The sequence below is a fragment of the Scatophagus argus genome, chromosome 12 (assembly GCF_020382885.2).
Source record: "Scatophagus argus isolate fScaArg1 chromosome 12, fScaArg1.pri, whole genome shotgun sequence".
Classification (NCBI taxonomy): domain Eukaryota; kingdom Metazoa; phylum Chordata; class Actinopteri; family Scatophagidae; genus Scatophagus; species Scatophagus argus.
The window spans coordinates 24,044,927-24,062,872 of NC_058504.1; the positions used below are offsets into that span (position 1 = coordinate 24,044,927).

Sequence of the window (17,946 nt, forward strand, 5' to 3'; positions counted from 1 at the left end):
GAACACACGGCTATGAAACATTAACAACAAAAACAGAAAAAAGGAAACTAAGGCCGGCTATGAAACGTTACGAACAAAAGACGCTCCCAAAGGAGGAATAAATCTACAATCTATGATAATAAAAATAAGAACAAAAGAAATCACTCCAACAGGAGGAAAAGCTAGTCTATGAACACAAAGAACTCTACAACAAAGAGGATAAAACAGGAACAGAAAACAAGGCAAGGCAAAGAAGGCTGTGGCTGTGGAAAAGCTGGAGTGATCGCATGGGGATGAAACACACTGGCACAAGAGCAGGGAAATGCAGACTATTTGAACACATGGAGGTAATGGGGAACAGGTGGACACAATCAGGTAATCAGGAAGACAATCAGACTGTAGACACATGAGGAAGGGTAAGTGACCTGAAACGAGAGGAGAGTTACTTTTCAAAATAAAACAGGAAATGACAAGACATAAACCAAAACAAGACAATACCTCACCGCGGTGTGACAGTACCCCCCCTACCCCCAGGGCCGACACCAGACGACCCAGGCTGATCAGGATGGTCCCGATGGAAGTCAACGATCACAATGTGGCGGGAGGGGACCCAGAGCTGCTCTTCAGGACCATAGCCCTCCCAATCCACCAAATACTGTTTGCCGCGGCCCCAATTATGAACGGCCGGCAACCTGAGGCCGCAGGGACCATGGGGCTCTCCTGGAGAGGTTTGACCTGGCTGACGTGAAATGTGGGATGGACCCGAAGAGATCGAGGCAGGCGAAGCTGGACAGCAGCAGGGTTAATGACCTGGGTGATGGGGAATGGACCCACAAAACTAGGTGCCAGCTTCTTAGACCTCCGCCTGCCTTCTCGCCAGGTCGCCACGTCAGTCCTCCATGCCACGTCTCGCCAGGTCGCCACGTCAGTCCTCCCTGCCACGTCAGTTCTCCATGTTGCCACATTTCGCCAGGTCGCTACGTCTCGCTGGTTTGCCACACCTCGCCAAGTCGCCATGTCTTGCCAGGTCCACACAGAGCCTGCAAGGGTCCCAGAGGTGGATCAGTCATTCGTCCAGGCCCTGCACTCAGGCAGACCACCTGAGGCCTCATGTCGGGTTCTGGCCCAGCATTTGGGCAGGCCACCTGAAGCACCATGCCCCACCAGGGTGTTAAACTGGGGCCGCTCGCCCAAGACTTTGAGTCGGGCTCATGCCCTGCCCTTGGGTTGATCCAATGACTTGTTTTTTCTTGGTTTGTTGCTCTGATTTTTCCCTCCTTCCTAATCCCCCTCCACCTGCCCAGGCTGGTCTTGAACTGAATTTTTTTAAGGAACATCTGGGATCTGTTCCATAAGGGGGGGGGGTTCTGTCACATCTTGGTTCTCTGTTCTTTTGTTTTTAAGTCCATGTGTCATGTTTCATGTGTGTCTTGTGTTTCCATGTGTTATGTTCAAGATTTTTGTCATGTCCTGTTTTATTTTGAAAGTGTCATTTCCCCTGTGTGTCTCTGTTTCTTGTAGCTTTGCTTTTGGGTATCCTGATTGCTTTCTCCCTCCTAATGTGAGTCACCTGTGCCTCATTGTCTTGCCTATTTAGTTGTCTTCCCAGTCACCTGTGTCAGAGCGTTATATTGTCTTTTGGTTTTTTCGCCAGGATTTGGATTGTTTTTCTTTCATGCCAGGAATTATTTTGTCACGTCTTGCCTTGCCATGCCTTGTCATGAACTTTTGTCACAGTTTTTTTGTTGATCCCATAACACAGTAAGTGTATGCTTTTTTTGAGTTTTGTTTTATTTAATAAAGACTATTGTTCGGACCTCTGCCTCACCCGCCTGCCCATTTTGTGATTCTGCATCGGGGTTCAGCTCTTTCAGCGTCAGCGATGCCGTACCTTTGTGACAATGGACATTATAACTTTGTTGATTACACTTATGCCAAGCTCCCTACACTATTCCAGCATCCTTCTTATTTTTATTGTTGATTTACCTCAAATGTATTGTTATGTATGTTTAGTAAGGCATATTAGCTCTCAGAATCTTCATCGCTGCTTTGTTAGAATTATGGATATTTTCACAGTTGCCTCTGTTTTTCTGTTCTTCCTGTAAGTGGGTCTTAACTGGAGCCTATCCAGAGCTGAGTTGCGCCTTACTTGATTTCCGATTATACAACACACCTGTCCCTGATCTAGCCAATCATCTCCACGCTCTAGCCAGTCATCTCCATGCTGACCTGCTGCCGTCAAGTGGTTCACTCACCTGCCTGGTCTGCTCCGACTGGTTCAGCTCCAGACTTCTTTTGGCTCAGTTTTAGAAACCCAACCTCATCTGACTCAACTTTTGGAATCAAACTTTGGAAGACCACAGGTACTCACCTGCCACCCAGATCCTCTATAGAATTTTCTCTTAGTTCAGAGACTCCTTTTTGTGTGTATTTGAAAATTCAGAACTCTTCAGTAAAATAACATTTACTTAACTCCGTCTCCGAGAGTCTGCTTTTGTGTTCCAATTTCTGACAAACCTAACATGCTCAGTTTCATTGAGAGTTTCCTCAATTGCAGCACTTTTCTGTATAATTTCCTACAAATGATTACTTCTTTGACATTATAACCTGAGACACTGTCTTGCAAAAACCCAATGTGGTTTAATCCTGATCCCAATGAACCATGTTTTTGCCAAATCAAAGTAAATTTATTTACAGAGCACTTTTCACAAAATGTGTCATACAGGGTCTTACAGATGTAATACAGAGATATGAATAACTGAATTAAAATCCAATCAAAACGAGGATCTCAATTATAGACCATACAGACTGAATTAAGGTTTTAAAAAAACTGGTAATTGTGCTTTACCACCAAATTAAGCTATCACCATCCCCACTAATATCCAGTCTTACTGTTATACATACCAAAAAGGCATCATCATCATCATCCTTCATTGTACAACTTTTATCAGTGTGTTCTTAATGTGATAGTTAAATATGATATTCAACTGATTAAATGGCAAAAAAAAAACAAAAAAAAAACGGAGGAGGTTTACGTTGAACAGCTTCAAGATTACTCACTAATGCTTTAGTTTACAGGCTTGTGATATATAATTTCTGAGAAAGTTCCTTGGAAAAACAAGTAATTTGGAAAGACTTAGTTTGTAAATTAGTGCAACCTGTGGCATGTTTTACAACAATAGGAGTTGGGTTTAATTAATGATTATTTAATTAATTCATGTCAAAATGAACAAATTTTGAGATTCTCTCTGGACATTTCATTTCAGGTATTCACATCAACAACTTTTGATCAGGCAAGGTGAGTTGGAGAGGTTTAGGTTTCTTAAGGATCCAGAATGGAAATCCTTTTTCTCTTTCTTTTTTTTTTTTTTATCTTTTATCTTTTTTCCCTGTTCATTTAGGGAGTTAGGACTTAGAGTTAGTTAGGTCCTGACAAACTCTCCAGGCCCTTTAATATTTCAACTTTCTGGTCCTGTTCTCATTCTTTCTAGTATATCATTTGAAGCTATCATAACATGCCATAAACAATTAAGTATTACATGTTTTCATCCAATAGTGCCAAAAGTATTCCAAACAAACCCATATAGCAGATCCAGAGGGTCGTGGGCTGAGATGGTCCATTAGAGCCATTCAGGAGAAGGTACTCTACCCGAGACCAAGACCCATTATTGGGCAAAGGTTCCACTCCCAACACCCAGCACATCACGTTGTAGACATCTACCGCTCGAATTGGAGCAGCCCGAACATTCTGCTTAAAGTCTGGATGAAATGAAATAAATATAATTAGATCTACATCTCAAATAAATAACCTCATATTTCTCCTACATCCATCCATCCATTTTCTATACCGCTTATCCGTCAGGATCGCGGGGGAGCTGGAGCCTATCCCAGCTGCCTACGGGCGAGAGGTAGGGTACACCCTGGACTGGTCACCAGTCAATCGCAGTGCTGACACACAAAGACAGACAACCACGCATTCTCACACTCACACGTAGGGGCTATGTAGAGTAGCCAATTAACCTGATGTGCATGTTTTTGGTATTGTGGGAGGAAGCCAGAGTACCCAGAGAAAACCCACGCAAGCACAGGGAGAACATGCAAACTCCACATAGAAGATCTGAAAAAACAGCTGGGACTCAGCCCAACTTTGGGTTCTGGGTCACATCTAGATTTAGAGGAACTGTAAAATCAGTCCACTGCCACCTTTTTTTAGACACACATTGCTTGCTTGATAGGTAACAACAGGAAAACAGGATCAAAATAATCCCAGACTGTAATATAAAAATGTGATTTGTTTGTTACCAGGTCCAGTCGCCAAGAAAAATCCTCTCATGTCAAGGAACTCATTGTCATAACCATGCCAGCCATTTTGCCATGAAGTCTCCCCAGAGTCATTTTTCCAGTATGGGAGTCTTGCCTTGTTCTGGAGCAAACACACACACACACACACACACACACACATACACACACACACACGTGTTATGTTATTATATCTTATGGTCAACATGGATTGGAACACTGTAAATAATACAGATAACTCAACTACTACTAACTTTCACAAGCAAATGTCAACTGTCTGAATGTTAACATTGTTGTCACAATATTGGAGTTCAAACAACTGATGAAATAAGCATAGATTTTTCACATAATCATCCAGGCAGACAGTCTTAAGTTCAATCAAATACTTTTAATAATGCTACCTCACACCAATTTTTAATGCAGGACTTTTACTTACGCTAATAATGTGGTATTACTACTTTTACGTATTCATTTTTGATAAAAATGTTTGACCATAAACATTTTCTCACTAATAACTAAACCCAGGGGAATATGAAAGGTAATACCTTTTATGAAATACAGTGACAGCAGGAAGCTGTTCCAGATGCCTATATATAACACAGAGCATTTGTCTTTGCTAGTCAGGCAGTTTTTGTTTTGTTTTTTTAAAGAGTATACCCACTTCTCCAGGCACCACTATGCCTTTGGGTAAATCTGTGTGTCTACTCATGTCTCTGGATTCACTTCAAATCAGAATGATGAAGAGAAATACACTTTGCTAAGGTGAATGTGCTGATACAGGAGAAATATTATGTTACCTCAGCAATAAACCAGCCTGGCTCAGCAACCAACGTCAGGGGGGAAACAAACTTTCCTTCCTTGAAATGAAACCGTTCAGGTATCTCTTGTCTGGCATAGACATGCATGTTAGGGACCTGGGACAATGCAGCATACACCTGCCACGACAAACACAGCCACAATGTTAATAGAATAGCTTTATTTATAAACTTTATTTTGTAAAGCACCATAATACCAAAAGGTAAAATAGCTTTATGGCACCTGTGACTACTGCTGCTACTACTGCTAGTTGTCTCATAGAGAAATATGTTTTGAAATCCCCCGTAGGTTCCATTCCTTCACAAAAATTGCTATAGTGATCCTTATTTCTATATTAAAAATGAATCAAATGAAAAGTGTAATATGAAAGGTGTTGTTTGCACTGATGAAGTGTTACAGAAGATTATCCCAACTCTGCAGTTCTGCTGTGGGTGTTGGTAGTCGGTTGGTTGTTTTATAATTTTGCACTTGCATTTTTCCATTCACTTATTACCTCCAGGCTGGACTATTGCAACTCTCTGTTATCAGGCTGCCTCAATAAGTCCCTAAAGACTCTCCAACTAATCCAGAATGCTGTTGCACATACTACTGCTTCACATACTACATACACGTACTGACAAAAACTCATATTAGAGATCATAGTTCTCACACTGCCTGCCTGTAAAATTCAGAATAGATTTTAAAATTTTCATCCTCACATACAAAGCCCCCCTCCTCGAACCGCCACCTTAACATGGTGGAGGGGTTTGAGTATCTGAATGATCCTAGGGGCTATGTTGTCGGGGGCTCAATGCCCCTGGTAGGGTCTCCCAAGGCAAACAGGTTCTAGGTGACAGGTCAGACAAAGAGCGGTTCAGAAGCCCCCGATGAAAGACAAAACAACAAGGAAGTGTACGTCGCCCGGATTGGCGTTACCAGGGCCTCACCCTGGAGCCAGGCCTGGGGTTGGGGCTCGCAGGCAGGACCCGGCCGGGTACAGCCTGAATAAGCAACGTGGGCTGCTCTCTCGTAGGCCCACCACCTGCGTGAGGGTTCAGAAGGGGCCGGTGCAATGTGGTTTGGGTGACAGCTGTGGATGGGGATCCCAGCGACCCAAAGCCCGGACAGAAACTCTGGCTATTGGGACATGGAATGTCACCTCACTGGGGGGGATAGAGCCTGAACTTGTGCAGGAAATTGAGCGGTACCAGCTAGAGATAGTCGGGCTCACTTCCACGTACAACCTGGGCTCTGGAACCCAACTCCTGGAGAGAGTCTGGACTCTCTTCTACTCTGGAATCGCCCATGGTGTGAGGCGGCGAGCTGGTGTAGGCTTGCTCATAGCCCCCCAACTTAGTCACCAGGTGTTGGAGTTCTCCCCGGTGAACAAGAGAGTCGTTTCCCTACGCCTTCGGGTCGGGGATAGGCCTCTCACTGTTGTTTCGGCCTATGGGCCAAACAGCAGTGTAGAGTACCCGGCTTTGTTGGAGTCCCTGGGAAGGGTACTGGAATGTGCTCCGACCGGGGATTCCATAGTTCTACTGGGGGACTTTAATGCCCACGTAGGCGATGACAGTGATATCTGGAGGGGCGTGATTGGGAGGAACGGCCTCCCCGATCTGAACTCGAGTGCTGTTCTGTTGTTGGACTTCTGTGCTAGTCACAGTTTGTCCATAACGAACACCATGTTCATGCATAAGGGTGTCCATCAATGCACATGGCACCAGAACACCCTGGGTGGTGAGTTGGATCCGCTGGTGGAGGAGGAAGCCGGATAGATTTGGCAGACCCAAACGTATTGTGAGGGTCTGCTGGGAATGTCTGGCGGAACCCTCCGTCAGAGGGGTTTTCAACTCACACCTCCGGGAGAACTTTGACCAGATACTGAGGGATGCTGGGGACATTGAGTCCGAGTGGACCATGTTTTCCACCTCCATTGTGGAAGCTGCTGCTTGGAGCTGTGGTCGTAAGGTTTCTGGTGCCTGTCGTGGCGGCAATCCCCGAACCCAGTGGTGGACACCGGAAGTAAGGGATGCCGTCAAGCTGAAGAAGGAGTCCTATCGAGCCTGGTTGGCTTGTGGGACTCCCGAGGCAGCTGATGGGTATCGGAGGGCCAAGCGGGCAGCTGCCCGAGCGGTTGTGGAAGCAAAAACTCGTCTCTGGGAGGAGCTCGGGGAGGCCATGGAGGAGGACTATTGGTCTGCCTCGAGGAAATTCTGGCAAACCATCTGGCGCCTCATGAGGGGGAAGCAGTGCCCTGCTAATACTGTCTACAGTGGAAGTGGGGAGCTGCTGAGTTCGACTGGGGATATTGTCGGAAGGTGGAAGGAATACTTCGAGGATCTCCTCAATCCTGCTGACATGTCTTCCGTCATGGAAGCAGAGGCTGAGGACCCTGAGGCGGATCCATGCATTACCCAAGCCAAAGTCGCTGAGGTAGTTGGGAAGCTCCTCAGTGGCAGGGCACAGGGTGTGGATGAGATTCGTCCTGGGTACCTTAAGGCTCTGGATGGGTGCCTCCGGAGGGTGTGCTCCAATTACAGAGGGATCCCACTCCTCAGCCTCCCCGGGAAAGTCTATGCCAGGATACTGGAGAGGAGAATCCGGCCGATAGTTGAACCTCGGATCCAAGAGGAACAATGCGGTTTTCGTCCTGGTCATGGAACACTGGACCAGCTCTATACCCTCCGCAGGGTGCTTGAGGGTTCATGGGAGTTTGCCCAACCGGTCCACATGTGTTTTGTGGACTTGGAGAAGGCATTCGACCGTGTTCCCCGTGGCATCCTGTGGGAGGTGCTCTGGGAGTATGGTTTCCGGGGTCCTTTGCTAAGGGCTGTGCGGTCTCTGTACTCTCGGAGCAGAAGTTTAGTCCGCATTGCCGGCAGTAAGTCAGACCTGTTCCCGGTGCATGTTGGCCTCCGGCAGGGCTGCCCTTTGCCACTGGTCCTGTTCGTTTTTTTTATGGTAGGATTTCTAGGCGCAGCCAGGGGCCAGAGGGTGTCTGGTTTGGAAACCACAGGATTTCTTCTCTGCTTTTTGCAGATGATGTTGTCCTGTTGGCTTCTTGAGGCCAGGACCTTCAGCATGCGCTGGGGAGGTTTGCAGCCAAGTGCGAAGCAGCTGGGATGAGAATCAGCACCTCTAAATCCAAGGCCATGGTTCTCGACCGGAAAAAGTCTGGGTATCCCTGCTCAAGCTGCTGCCCCCGCAACCCGGTCCCGGATGAAGCGGAAGAAGATGGATGGGCATACAAAGCCCTAAATGGTCAGGCGCCATCTTATCTCGTAACACATACGACAGATAGACCCTACTTAACCTTGGAGCACAGTACTCAAACTGTGCTCCTATCAACTTAATCCCGGACCCGACCTGGCCCGTTGACATCCTACGGGCAGGCTACAACAACAACAATGGATGCACAGGCCACAGGTCATGGAGGAGGCCCCGAGGGAAACGAGCCAGCGTTAGGAACAGACTGAGACACAGAGCACACAATTCACCTCTGCGTAGCATCCTACTTGCGAATGTCCAGTCACTGGAAAACAAACTTGATGAACTTAGGGCCAGAATAAAGTTCCAGAGGGATATACGGGCCTGTAATGTCATCTGCCATGAGACATGACTGACCCCCCTGACTCCGGATGCCGTTCAACCAGCGGAGTTCTTCTCAGTTTGAGGTGGTGTGTGTCTGATGGTGAACAACTGGTGTGACAACAGGAACATTGTGTCTCTCATCCATCCATCCATCCATCTGTCTCCCGTCCTTCCCCCGCTTTCCCCATGAGTTTGCTTTGGTCATCATCAGCACTGTTTACATCCCACCTCAGGCAAACATGGACACTGCCCTCACCAAGCTACATGAGGCTGTATCCACCTATCAAGCTAACCAGCCTGATGCAGCCCTCATCATGACTGGGGACTTTAACTGTGCTAACTTAAGGAAAGTGGTACCGCAGTTTAAACAACACATAGACTGCCCCACTAGAGGAGAAAGAACTCTGAACCACTGGTTACAAGGCCAAGTCTCTGCCTCCGTTTGGCCTCTTGGACCACAGTGCAGTCCTTCTCGTGCCGAAATTTAAACAACTCCTGCAGTCAGAGAAGTATCATGGTGGACTGACCAATCAGAGGCCGCTCTAGGGGGGCGCACTGGATTCAGTGGACTGGGACATGTTTCGGTGCAGCTTGGGCGGTGACATCAACGCGTTCACAGAAGTGGTTGTGAGATTTATTGGGAGAATGGTGGAAGACATAACATCAACAGCCACCCCATCAGAACTTTTCCCAACCAGAAGCCGTGGGTGGACAAAACTGTCCGTGATGCGCTGAGGGCCCGCACCGCTGCCTACAATGCAACGGTGAGACGACGTTGTACAGGGCAGCCACCTACGCTGTCAGTAGGGCCGTGAAGGAGACTAAACGGTGCTACGCTGCAAGACTGGAGCTGCAGATGGAGGGGAGCAACTCCAGGGCGCTGTGGCAGGGACTATGCACCATCACGGACTACAAAGCAACACACCCATCCGCGATGAGAGCCTTCATCTTCTCTGGCTGATGAACTCAACAACTTCTTCGCACGCTTCACGTTGGACAGCAGGCAAGAAGATGCGCTCCCAGCTGGAGGAGAGGTGATGCTCACTGTGACGGAGCTAGAGGTGAGGAGAATGTTTAGAAGTGTGAACACCAGGAAAGCAGCAGGGCCTGACGGCATTAGTGGTTGAGTCCTCAAAGCCTGCATTGAACAGCTTGCACCGGTGTTTACAACAATATTCAACCTCTCCCTCTCACAGTGTGTGATTCCCACCTGCTTTAAAAAGTGTTGTAATTCCCGTCCCAAAGACAGCCCAGCCCAGTAACCTCATTGCCCTCACATCTATGGTGATGAAATGTTTTGAGAAGCTGGTCAAAACATTCATCACCTCCTCTCTTCCCCTCACCCTGGATCCCCTTCAGTTTGCATACCACCCAGACAGATCCATCGACGATGCTATAACCTGCCTGCTGCACAAGACACTTTACCACATGGACACTAGGATGGGGAACTATGAATGCTGTTTGTGGACTACAGCTCAGCATTCAATACTATAGTCCCCTCCAGGCTGGTCACTAAGCTGTGTGATCTTGGTCTGAACACTCCTCTCTGTGCAGGTGGGTCTACAGCTTACTAACCGGCAGACAACAGGTAGTACGCATGGGCACCCATAGCTCATCCCCTCTCACCCTCAACACTGGATCCCCCCAAGGCTGCGTGCTGAGTCCCCTGCTGTACTCCCTGTACACACATGACTGTGTGTCCACATCAGACAGCAATATCATTATAAGGTTTGTAGGAGTAATAGTTTGCTGACGACACAGCCATCGTGGGGTTAATCTCCCACAACAAGGAAGAGGCCCACAGGAAGGAGGTCACTCACCTGGGGATCTGGTGCCGTGAATATAACCTCCCGCTGAATGTCAGCAAAACTAAGGAGCTGATTGTGGACTACAGGGAGAAGCAGCAGAGGGACATCTGTCCACTCTACATCGGCGGGTCTGAGGTGGAGAGGATAGACAGTTTTTAATACCTCGGTGTGACCATCACACGGGACCTGTCCTGGTCACTGCACATTAACAGGACTGTTAAGAAGGCCAGGTCTGTTCCACCTCAGACGCCTCAGAGACTTTAGGCTCCCCCTCAAGGTGTTTAGGAACTTTTACACCTGCACCACTGAGAGAATCTTGAGTGGGAGCATCACCACATGGATGGGCAGCTGGGCACGACCTCTTGGCCCTTAGGAGGGTAGTTCGCTCAGCTGAGCGGATGATCAGAACAACTCTACCCGACCTGCATGACATTTACACCAAACGATGCAGGTCCAGAGCTGAGAAAATCCTCAGGAAGCCCCATTGTGATGAAGAGCTTTGAGCAGCTTGTCAAGGCACACATCATTGCCTGCTTCCCTAACTCAGTGGACCCACTTCACACATCTTCCTACTAACACATGGCACACCCAGATTCAGTAGAAACCAGGTTATCAAATTTGCTGACTGTAACAACATGAAAGCTGGTTTCAGTCTTATTTATCACATCGATTTCAATTTGTTCATGTTAATGATACATCGTCCACACTCACAAAGGTTAGTCATGGAGTTCCCCAAGGTTCTGTCCTTGGGCCAATATTATTCAGCCTGTATATGCTCCCCATTGGTGATATTATTAGGAAACACTCCATACATTTTCATTGTTATGCGGATGACACACAATTGTACTTATCAATGAAACCAGATGAAACAAATCAGCTAGTCAAGCTTCAGGCATGTCTTAAAGACATAAAAACCTGGATGACCAGTAACTTCCCACTTCTAAATTCAGACAAAACTGAAGTTATTGTTCTGGGCCCCGAACACCTTAGAAACAAATTATGCAGTGATATTGCATTGATAGATGGCTTAGCCGTGGCCTCAAGCTCCACTGTAAGAACTTTAGGAGTTATCTTTGACCAGGACATGTCCTTTAACTCGCACATAGCAAATATTTCAAAGACTACATTCTTTCACCTCCGCAATATCGCAAAGATTAGGCATATCCTGAGTCAGAAAGATGCAGAAAAATTAGTCCATGCATTCATTACCTCTAGACTGTATTACTGTAACTCCCTTCTATCAGGCTGCCCCAATAAATCCATAAAGACTCTCCAGCTAATCCAGAACGCTGCAGCACGACTACTGACTACTGACTACTGAGAGACCATATTTCTCCTGTTCTGGCTTCTCTACATTGGCTACCTGTAAAATTCAGGACAGATTTTAAAATTGTCCTCCTCACTTATAAAGCCCTGAATGGTCAGGCACCATCCTATCTTAAAGAGTTAATAGTACCCTATTATCCCACCAGAACTTTGCGTTCCCAAAATGCAGAGCTACTTGTGGTTCCTAGAGTCCTCAAAAGTAGATTGGGAACCAGAGCCTTTAGTTATCAAGTTCCTCTACTATGGAACCATCTTCCGGTTTCGGTCCGGGAGGTGGACACCCTCTCTATATTTAAGAATAGACTAAAAACTTTCCTGTTTGATAAAGCTTATAGTTAGGGCTGGCCTAGGCCGGCCCCTAGTTATGCTGCTATAGGCTTAGACTGCCGGGTGCCCTCCCATGACGCACTGAGCTCTTTCTTCCTCTCCCTCTCCTTCTGCACACATTCATGTCCCATTAATGCATATTACTAACTCAGCTTCCTCCCTGGAGTCCCTGTGCTTTCTTGTCCCGCAGATTCCTATCGATCATGACTGGACCTCCTGCTGAGGTCCTGCTGTCGTCCTGCTCAAAACCTACTGCAATTACTACTGTTTAGTCATAATCTGATTTAAATCTGTTACGACTCAGTACAGCTACTACCATTATTGTTACTACTATTGTTTTCAAAATCACCATAATACCTTCTGTGTACTTCATTGTCATTATCATTATCTACATTCCGATAGTTCTGGTATTATTACTGCTGCTATGCATCTCTGCTTGTGTGCTCCTTCTCTCACACCCCACCCCCTCTGTCTCTCTCCCTTGCTCTCTCTCTTGCTCTCCTGCTCTCTCTCTCTCTCTCTCTCTCTCTCTCTCTCTCCCTCTCTCTCAACCCAACCGGTCAAGGCAGATGGCCGCCCATCTTGAGCTGGGGTCTGCTCTGAGGTTTCTGCCTTCTAAAAGGCAGTTTTTCCTCACCACTGTCGCCAAGTGCTTGCTCAAGGGTGAATGTTGGGCTCTCTCTATTTACAATTTAATTAAAGAGTTTGGTCTAGACCTGCTCAAATTGGAAAGTGTCATGAGATAACTTTTGTTGTGAATTGGCACTATATAAATAAACTGAATTGAATTGAATTGAATAAAGAGACACTGCACCCACATGACATGACATACAGACCCTGTCGAGTCAACTCAAGTCAAGTCAAGTCAACTTTATTTGTATAGCCCATTTTTACAAGCAGTTTGTCTCAAAGGGCTTAACATAACATCAGCAACATCCTCTGCCCTTCGACCCTCACATCGACTAAGGAAAAACTCCCAGAAAAACCTTTAACAGGAAAAAATGGAAGAAACCTCAGGGTGAGCAACAGAGGAGGGATCCCTCACCCAGGACGGGCAGACGTGCAATGGATGTTGTACAGGCAGGAAAGCAATTAACAACATGAGAAATGACATTATTAAAAAGATAAGCAAAACAAAATCTCAACTGTTTAGTTTCACTTTTTGCCACCACCTCAATATGATTTTAACATTTCACAAGTTATAAGAAAATTATAGTAATGAGAGAGAGAGTACAGATTTGTTTTCCTTTCACAACAAGGATTACCTGATAACTGTTGACTACTATTCCAATTTTTGGAAGATAGATTCTCTGCCAGACACAAAGAGTAGTACTGTGATAAGGAAGCTAAAGGCTCACTTTGCATGACAAGGAATACCAGATATGGTTGTTTCTGATAATGGACCACAGTATAGTTTCAACAATTCAGCCAGCTATGGGAGTTTGAGCACAGAACATTTTTGCCAGGATATCCACAGAGCAACGGGAAGGCGGAGTCAGCTGTTAAAACAGCCAAACGTCTCATGCAGAAAGCTGCTGCTGCAGGACAAGATGCACACCTATCTATATTGCACCATCGCAACACTCCGAGCCAAGTCCTGCACAGAGACTTCTGAGTAGGAGAGCTGCCTACCTACCTCTACCTACCAAGGACACTGCTTGAACCAGACATTACAGACATTGAACAAGGACTGATACACAACAAAGACAAGAGAAATATTAGGGGTTAGGCAAGGACAAAGGACAAGGACCCTGTTAAAGAAGGTGACAATGTTAGAGTCCAGCCTTTTGAGCCATGTCTGGAAAGAGGCAAATGTGATGAAACCAATCAGTCATAAGAACTGTGATACCAACACCTAAACGGGAGGTGTTCCGAGCCGAGACATGAAAGGGATCAGAATGTTGTTACTACTAGGTCAGGTCGTAAGGTTACCAGACCTTTTTCACTTACAAGCCTATACCGAGTGATGGAGGAAAAGAGAAGGAGTTAGAAGCAGGTTTGTGACCTGCTTAGAGGAAAGGGAGAAGGACTGGTAAGGGAAGAGGAAAGGAAAAATATGTCAAAGTTTACAATGTTTTGTTATGAACAGGAATACATGTAAGTAGAAAAAAGAAAAAAGATGTAACAATAGGATTGTTGTTCCTATGTCTGTTCTCAGGGGACTGATTTGAGTGTGACACAGTGTATGAGAGATGCTGGATAGAGCACATCTATGTTCTGTGTTGTTAACTCTAATAAAGAGACCTGTAAGCAGGTGAAATGCTTTAACCCTCCATTCTGTAGTCTGAGGACAGAACAGCATGAAATACACCACAGCAGTGGGACTCATCAGTGAAAATGATACAGAAAAGGTGTTAAACATCTTGTAAACTAGTGTATAGAGAATAATCTGGTGCTCAATGTCAACAAAACAAAAGAGATGACTGACTTTGGGAAATTACAGTCTGAGCACAGACCCCTCAGCATCAATGGCTCCGTAGTCGAGAGAATGGAGAACATGAAGAACATGACAGACACCACTGTCAGAGAGTCCAGTTCCTCTCCCACAACATGGCTGGCCTTCTTAATTATTCTATTGAGTCTGTTAGTGTCCCTCACCCTCAGGCATCACTGACTCATAGAACATCCTCAGCATCATCCTGCAGATGTTGAAGGACCTCAGCCGCCTCAGAAAATAGAGGTGACTAAAGCCCTTTCTATACACAGTGTCCATGTTCTTGCACCAGTCCAGTTTGTGGTCCAAGTACACCCCCAAGTATTTGTACTCTTCCACCACCTCCACAGTGGCCCCTTTGATGTTGATAGGGGTCACTGGAGCCTTAATCCTCCTCAGGTCCACCACCAGTTCCTTGGTCTTTCTCACATTGAGCTGTACATGGTTTTTCTCGCTCTACGTGACAAAGTTGTCCACTACAGTCCTGTACTCACTCTTTTCACCTCCAGTAATACATCCAACCACTGCAGAGTCATCAGAAAATTTCTGAAGATGGCAGGCCTCTGTGCAGTGCAGAAAGGGAGAGAGGATGGTCCTCTGTGGAGTTGCTCATCACTCTGTCTGCCATGCAGCACTTTAGGCACTTGAGAAGTCAGAGAACATGATTCTCACAGTGCTTGCCAGCTTGTCCAGGTGGGTGTAGACTCTGATCGGCAAGTAGATGATGGCATCGTCCACTCCAAGGCGGGCCTGGTAGGCGAACTGAAGGGGATCCCGAAGCGCTTGGACCATTTTGTGACAGTAACAGAGAGAGTTGGCATCCTTTGTAGAAATGAACGACTCTCACATGTCTGCTTGACCCGATCCCAAAAAGACTGCTTAAGGATATCTTTCCCTTAGTTAACATTTCTATACTGAATCAGATCAATCTCTCTTTAGTCACAGGTTATGTACCACAGGCCTTTAAGGCGGTTGTCATCAAACCACTATTAAAGAAACCACCAAGAAAATATATCTAGCCTTCCATACATCTCCAAAATCCTTGAAAAGGAGCAGCTCCATCTACATCTCCACTCTACCAACCTTTTTGAAGCTTTCCAATCTGGATTTAGAAAACACCATAGTACTTAAACAGCACTGACAAAAGTTTCTAACGACCTTCTCCTAGCACGCAATAGAGATCTCCATCCTTGTACTTCAAGATCTCAGTGTTGCATTTGATACCATTGATCACAACATTCTATTTCAGAGACTGGACCATGAAATTGGGATTAAAGGATCTGCCCTTCAATGGTTCGAGTAGTATCTATCTGACAGGTATCAGTTTAACATTGATCATAATCGCTCTGAAGGAATCAAGGAATCAAGGAATCAAGGAACTTTATTTTCATACCAGCTCACATTCACATGAGGGGGGTGGTCAGGGGTGTGTGTGTGTGTGGGTATGGCGGGGGGGACTACAGGGCTAAAGTTCAGCAGTCTGACAGCTTTGAGGAAGAAGCTTTGGTGACGGACACCGCGGAAGTAGGAGTTTCTGCTCTCCAGGTGGGTGAGGGCTGTGTGGACCACTGATGAGATGGCGTCATCCGTGGAGCGTTTTTTTCTGTAGGCGTACTGGTGGGGGTCCACAGTGACGTCGATGGAGCCTCTGATATGTGCCATGACCAGCCTCTCGAAGCACTTCATGACTACCGGGGTCAGAGCTATGGAACACCTTGGGATGGGGACAATAGTGGCAGTCTTTAAGCAAGTGGGGATGGACACCAGTGACAGTGAGGTGTTAAAGATGTCTGTCAGCACCTCAGACAGCTGGTGTGCGCAGTCCCTCAGTACACGCCCTGGGATGTTGTCTGGGCCAGCAGCTTTGCGGGGGTTGATACCTTTGAGGGTCTTCCTCACACCCGCTGTGGACACACAGAGGGACGTGTCACCGGGTAGTGATGTAAGTCTGGTGCGGGGGGTGTCAGGATCCTCGAAGCGAGCATAGAGCCTGTTGAGTTTGTCCGGCAGGGAGGGGTCCCTTGGGCATTGTGCATCTCTGATGTTATAGTCCGTGATCTAATAGTCCCATATATTCCCAATAGAACACTCAGATTACAGAGTGCAGGTTTACTTGCAGTTCCCAAAATTCATAAAAGCAGAACGGGAGGACGAGCCTTTAGCTATCAGGCACCCCTGCTGTGGAACCAGTTGCCAATCTGGGTTCGACAGGCAGACACCACCTCCACTTTTAAGACTAAACTTAAAACCTTTCTGTTTAGTAAAGCATATAGTTAGCCTCAAACAAAGTGTGTAGGGCTGGTAGGCATAGTTACACTCACTTCTTGACAGACAGCCACAGGTAGAATAGGTCTGACTAACTGTTAATCTTTAAATCTCTATCATAGCTATGCTGCTATAGGCCTATGCTGCCCGGGGGACACAAACATGATCCACCAAGCAGTTCCCCTCCTCCTTTTCCTCTTCTATCCTCTCCCCTAATCAGATTAACATACAATTCATTATTTTATGTCACTAACTGTGTGTCCAGTTCTCCTCGTAGCTTTGTGTCTCTCCCCCCCTTTCTCTCTCTCTCTCTCTCTCTCTCTCTGTATCTTTCTGCAGGTATCTCTCCATCCAGATCTTCATGTTGAACTGCATCCGGCTCTATGACCAACCCAGTGTCTACTGTTGACATCTGCCTGTCATTCTTCTGTGCACCGACTGTCCGCGGGGTGGTTCTCCCTTGCGGGCCGAAATTGAACTGAATTGAATTGATAGGATAGTGGTTTTCAACAGAATATGAAAAATACATGAATGATACAGCATTTCATTGTAATTTCATTATTATAATTTCAGTCTTGTGAAATATTAAAATCATATTGAGGTGGTATCAAAAGTGAAACTGAACGTATGAATCACATGAATATTTAAATTTTTATGAGTTGAGATTTTGTTTTACTTCTCTTTTTAGTAATGTTGTTCTCATGTTGTTAACTGCTTTCCTGCCTGTACAACATCCATTGCACGTCTGCCAGTCCTGGGTGAGGAATCCCTCCTCTGTTGCTCACCCTGAGGCTTCTTCCATTTTTTCCTGTTAAAGGTTTTTCTGGGAGTTTTTCCTTCGTCGATGTGAGGGTCGAAGGGCAGAGGATGTTGCTGATGTTATGTTAAGCCCTTTGAGACAAACTGCTTGAAAAATGGGCTATACAAATAAAGTTGTCTTGTCTTGACATACTGATAAAACCTGGGCAGAGTGTCCGTCAATTTCAAGTGATTAAAGTCCCCCGCAACCACGTAAAACACCTCCGGGTGCCTAGTCTTCAGCGAGCTAATAGATTCATGTAGCTCCTGTAGCGCTTCGTTAGCATTAGCACCCGGTGGGATGTAAACAATGGTGACGAA

General features: G+C 46.2%; 1 protein-coding gene across 3 annotated transcripts in view; it reads right to left on the reverse strand.

Moving 5' to 3' along the window:
• Positions 1-1,953: 1,953 nt before the first annotated feature.
• The window catches only part of enpp6 (ectonucleotide pyrophosphatase/phosphodiesterase 6), a 79,913-nt gene continuing 63,920 nt past the window's right edge, over positions 1,954-17,946 (reverse strand). For 2 of the 3 annotated variants that reach the window (XM_046406053.1, XM_046406051.1), the window contains 3 exons: positions 5,076-5,213; positions 4,282-4,402; positions 1,954-3,738 (listed from right to left, as the gene is read on the reverse strand). In XM_046406053.1, coding sequence (XP_046262009.1) covers positions 3,515-3,738; positions 4,282-4,402; positions 5,076-5,213 — 483 coding nt within the window. In that variant the 3' untranslated portion in view covers positions 1,954-3,514. The remainder of the gene's footprint in view (positions 3,739-4,281; positions 4,403-5,075; positions 5,214-17,946) is intronic. The other variant, XM_046406052.1, reaches the window with a different exon arrangement.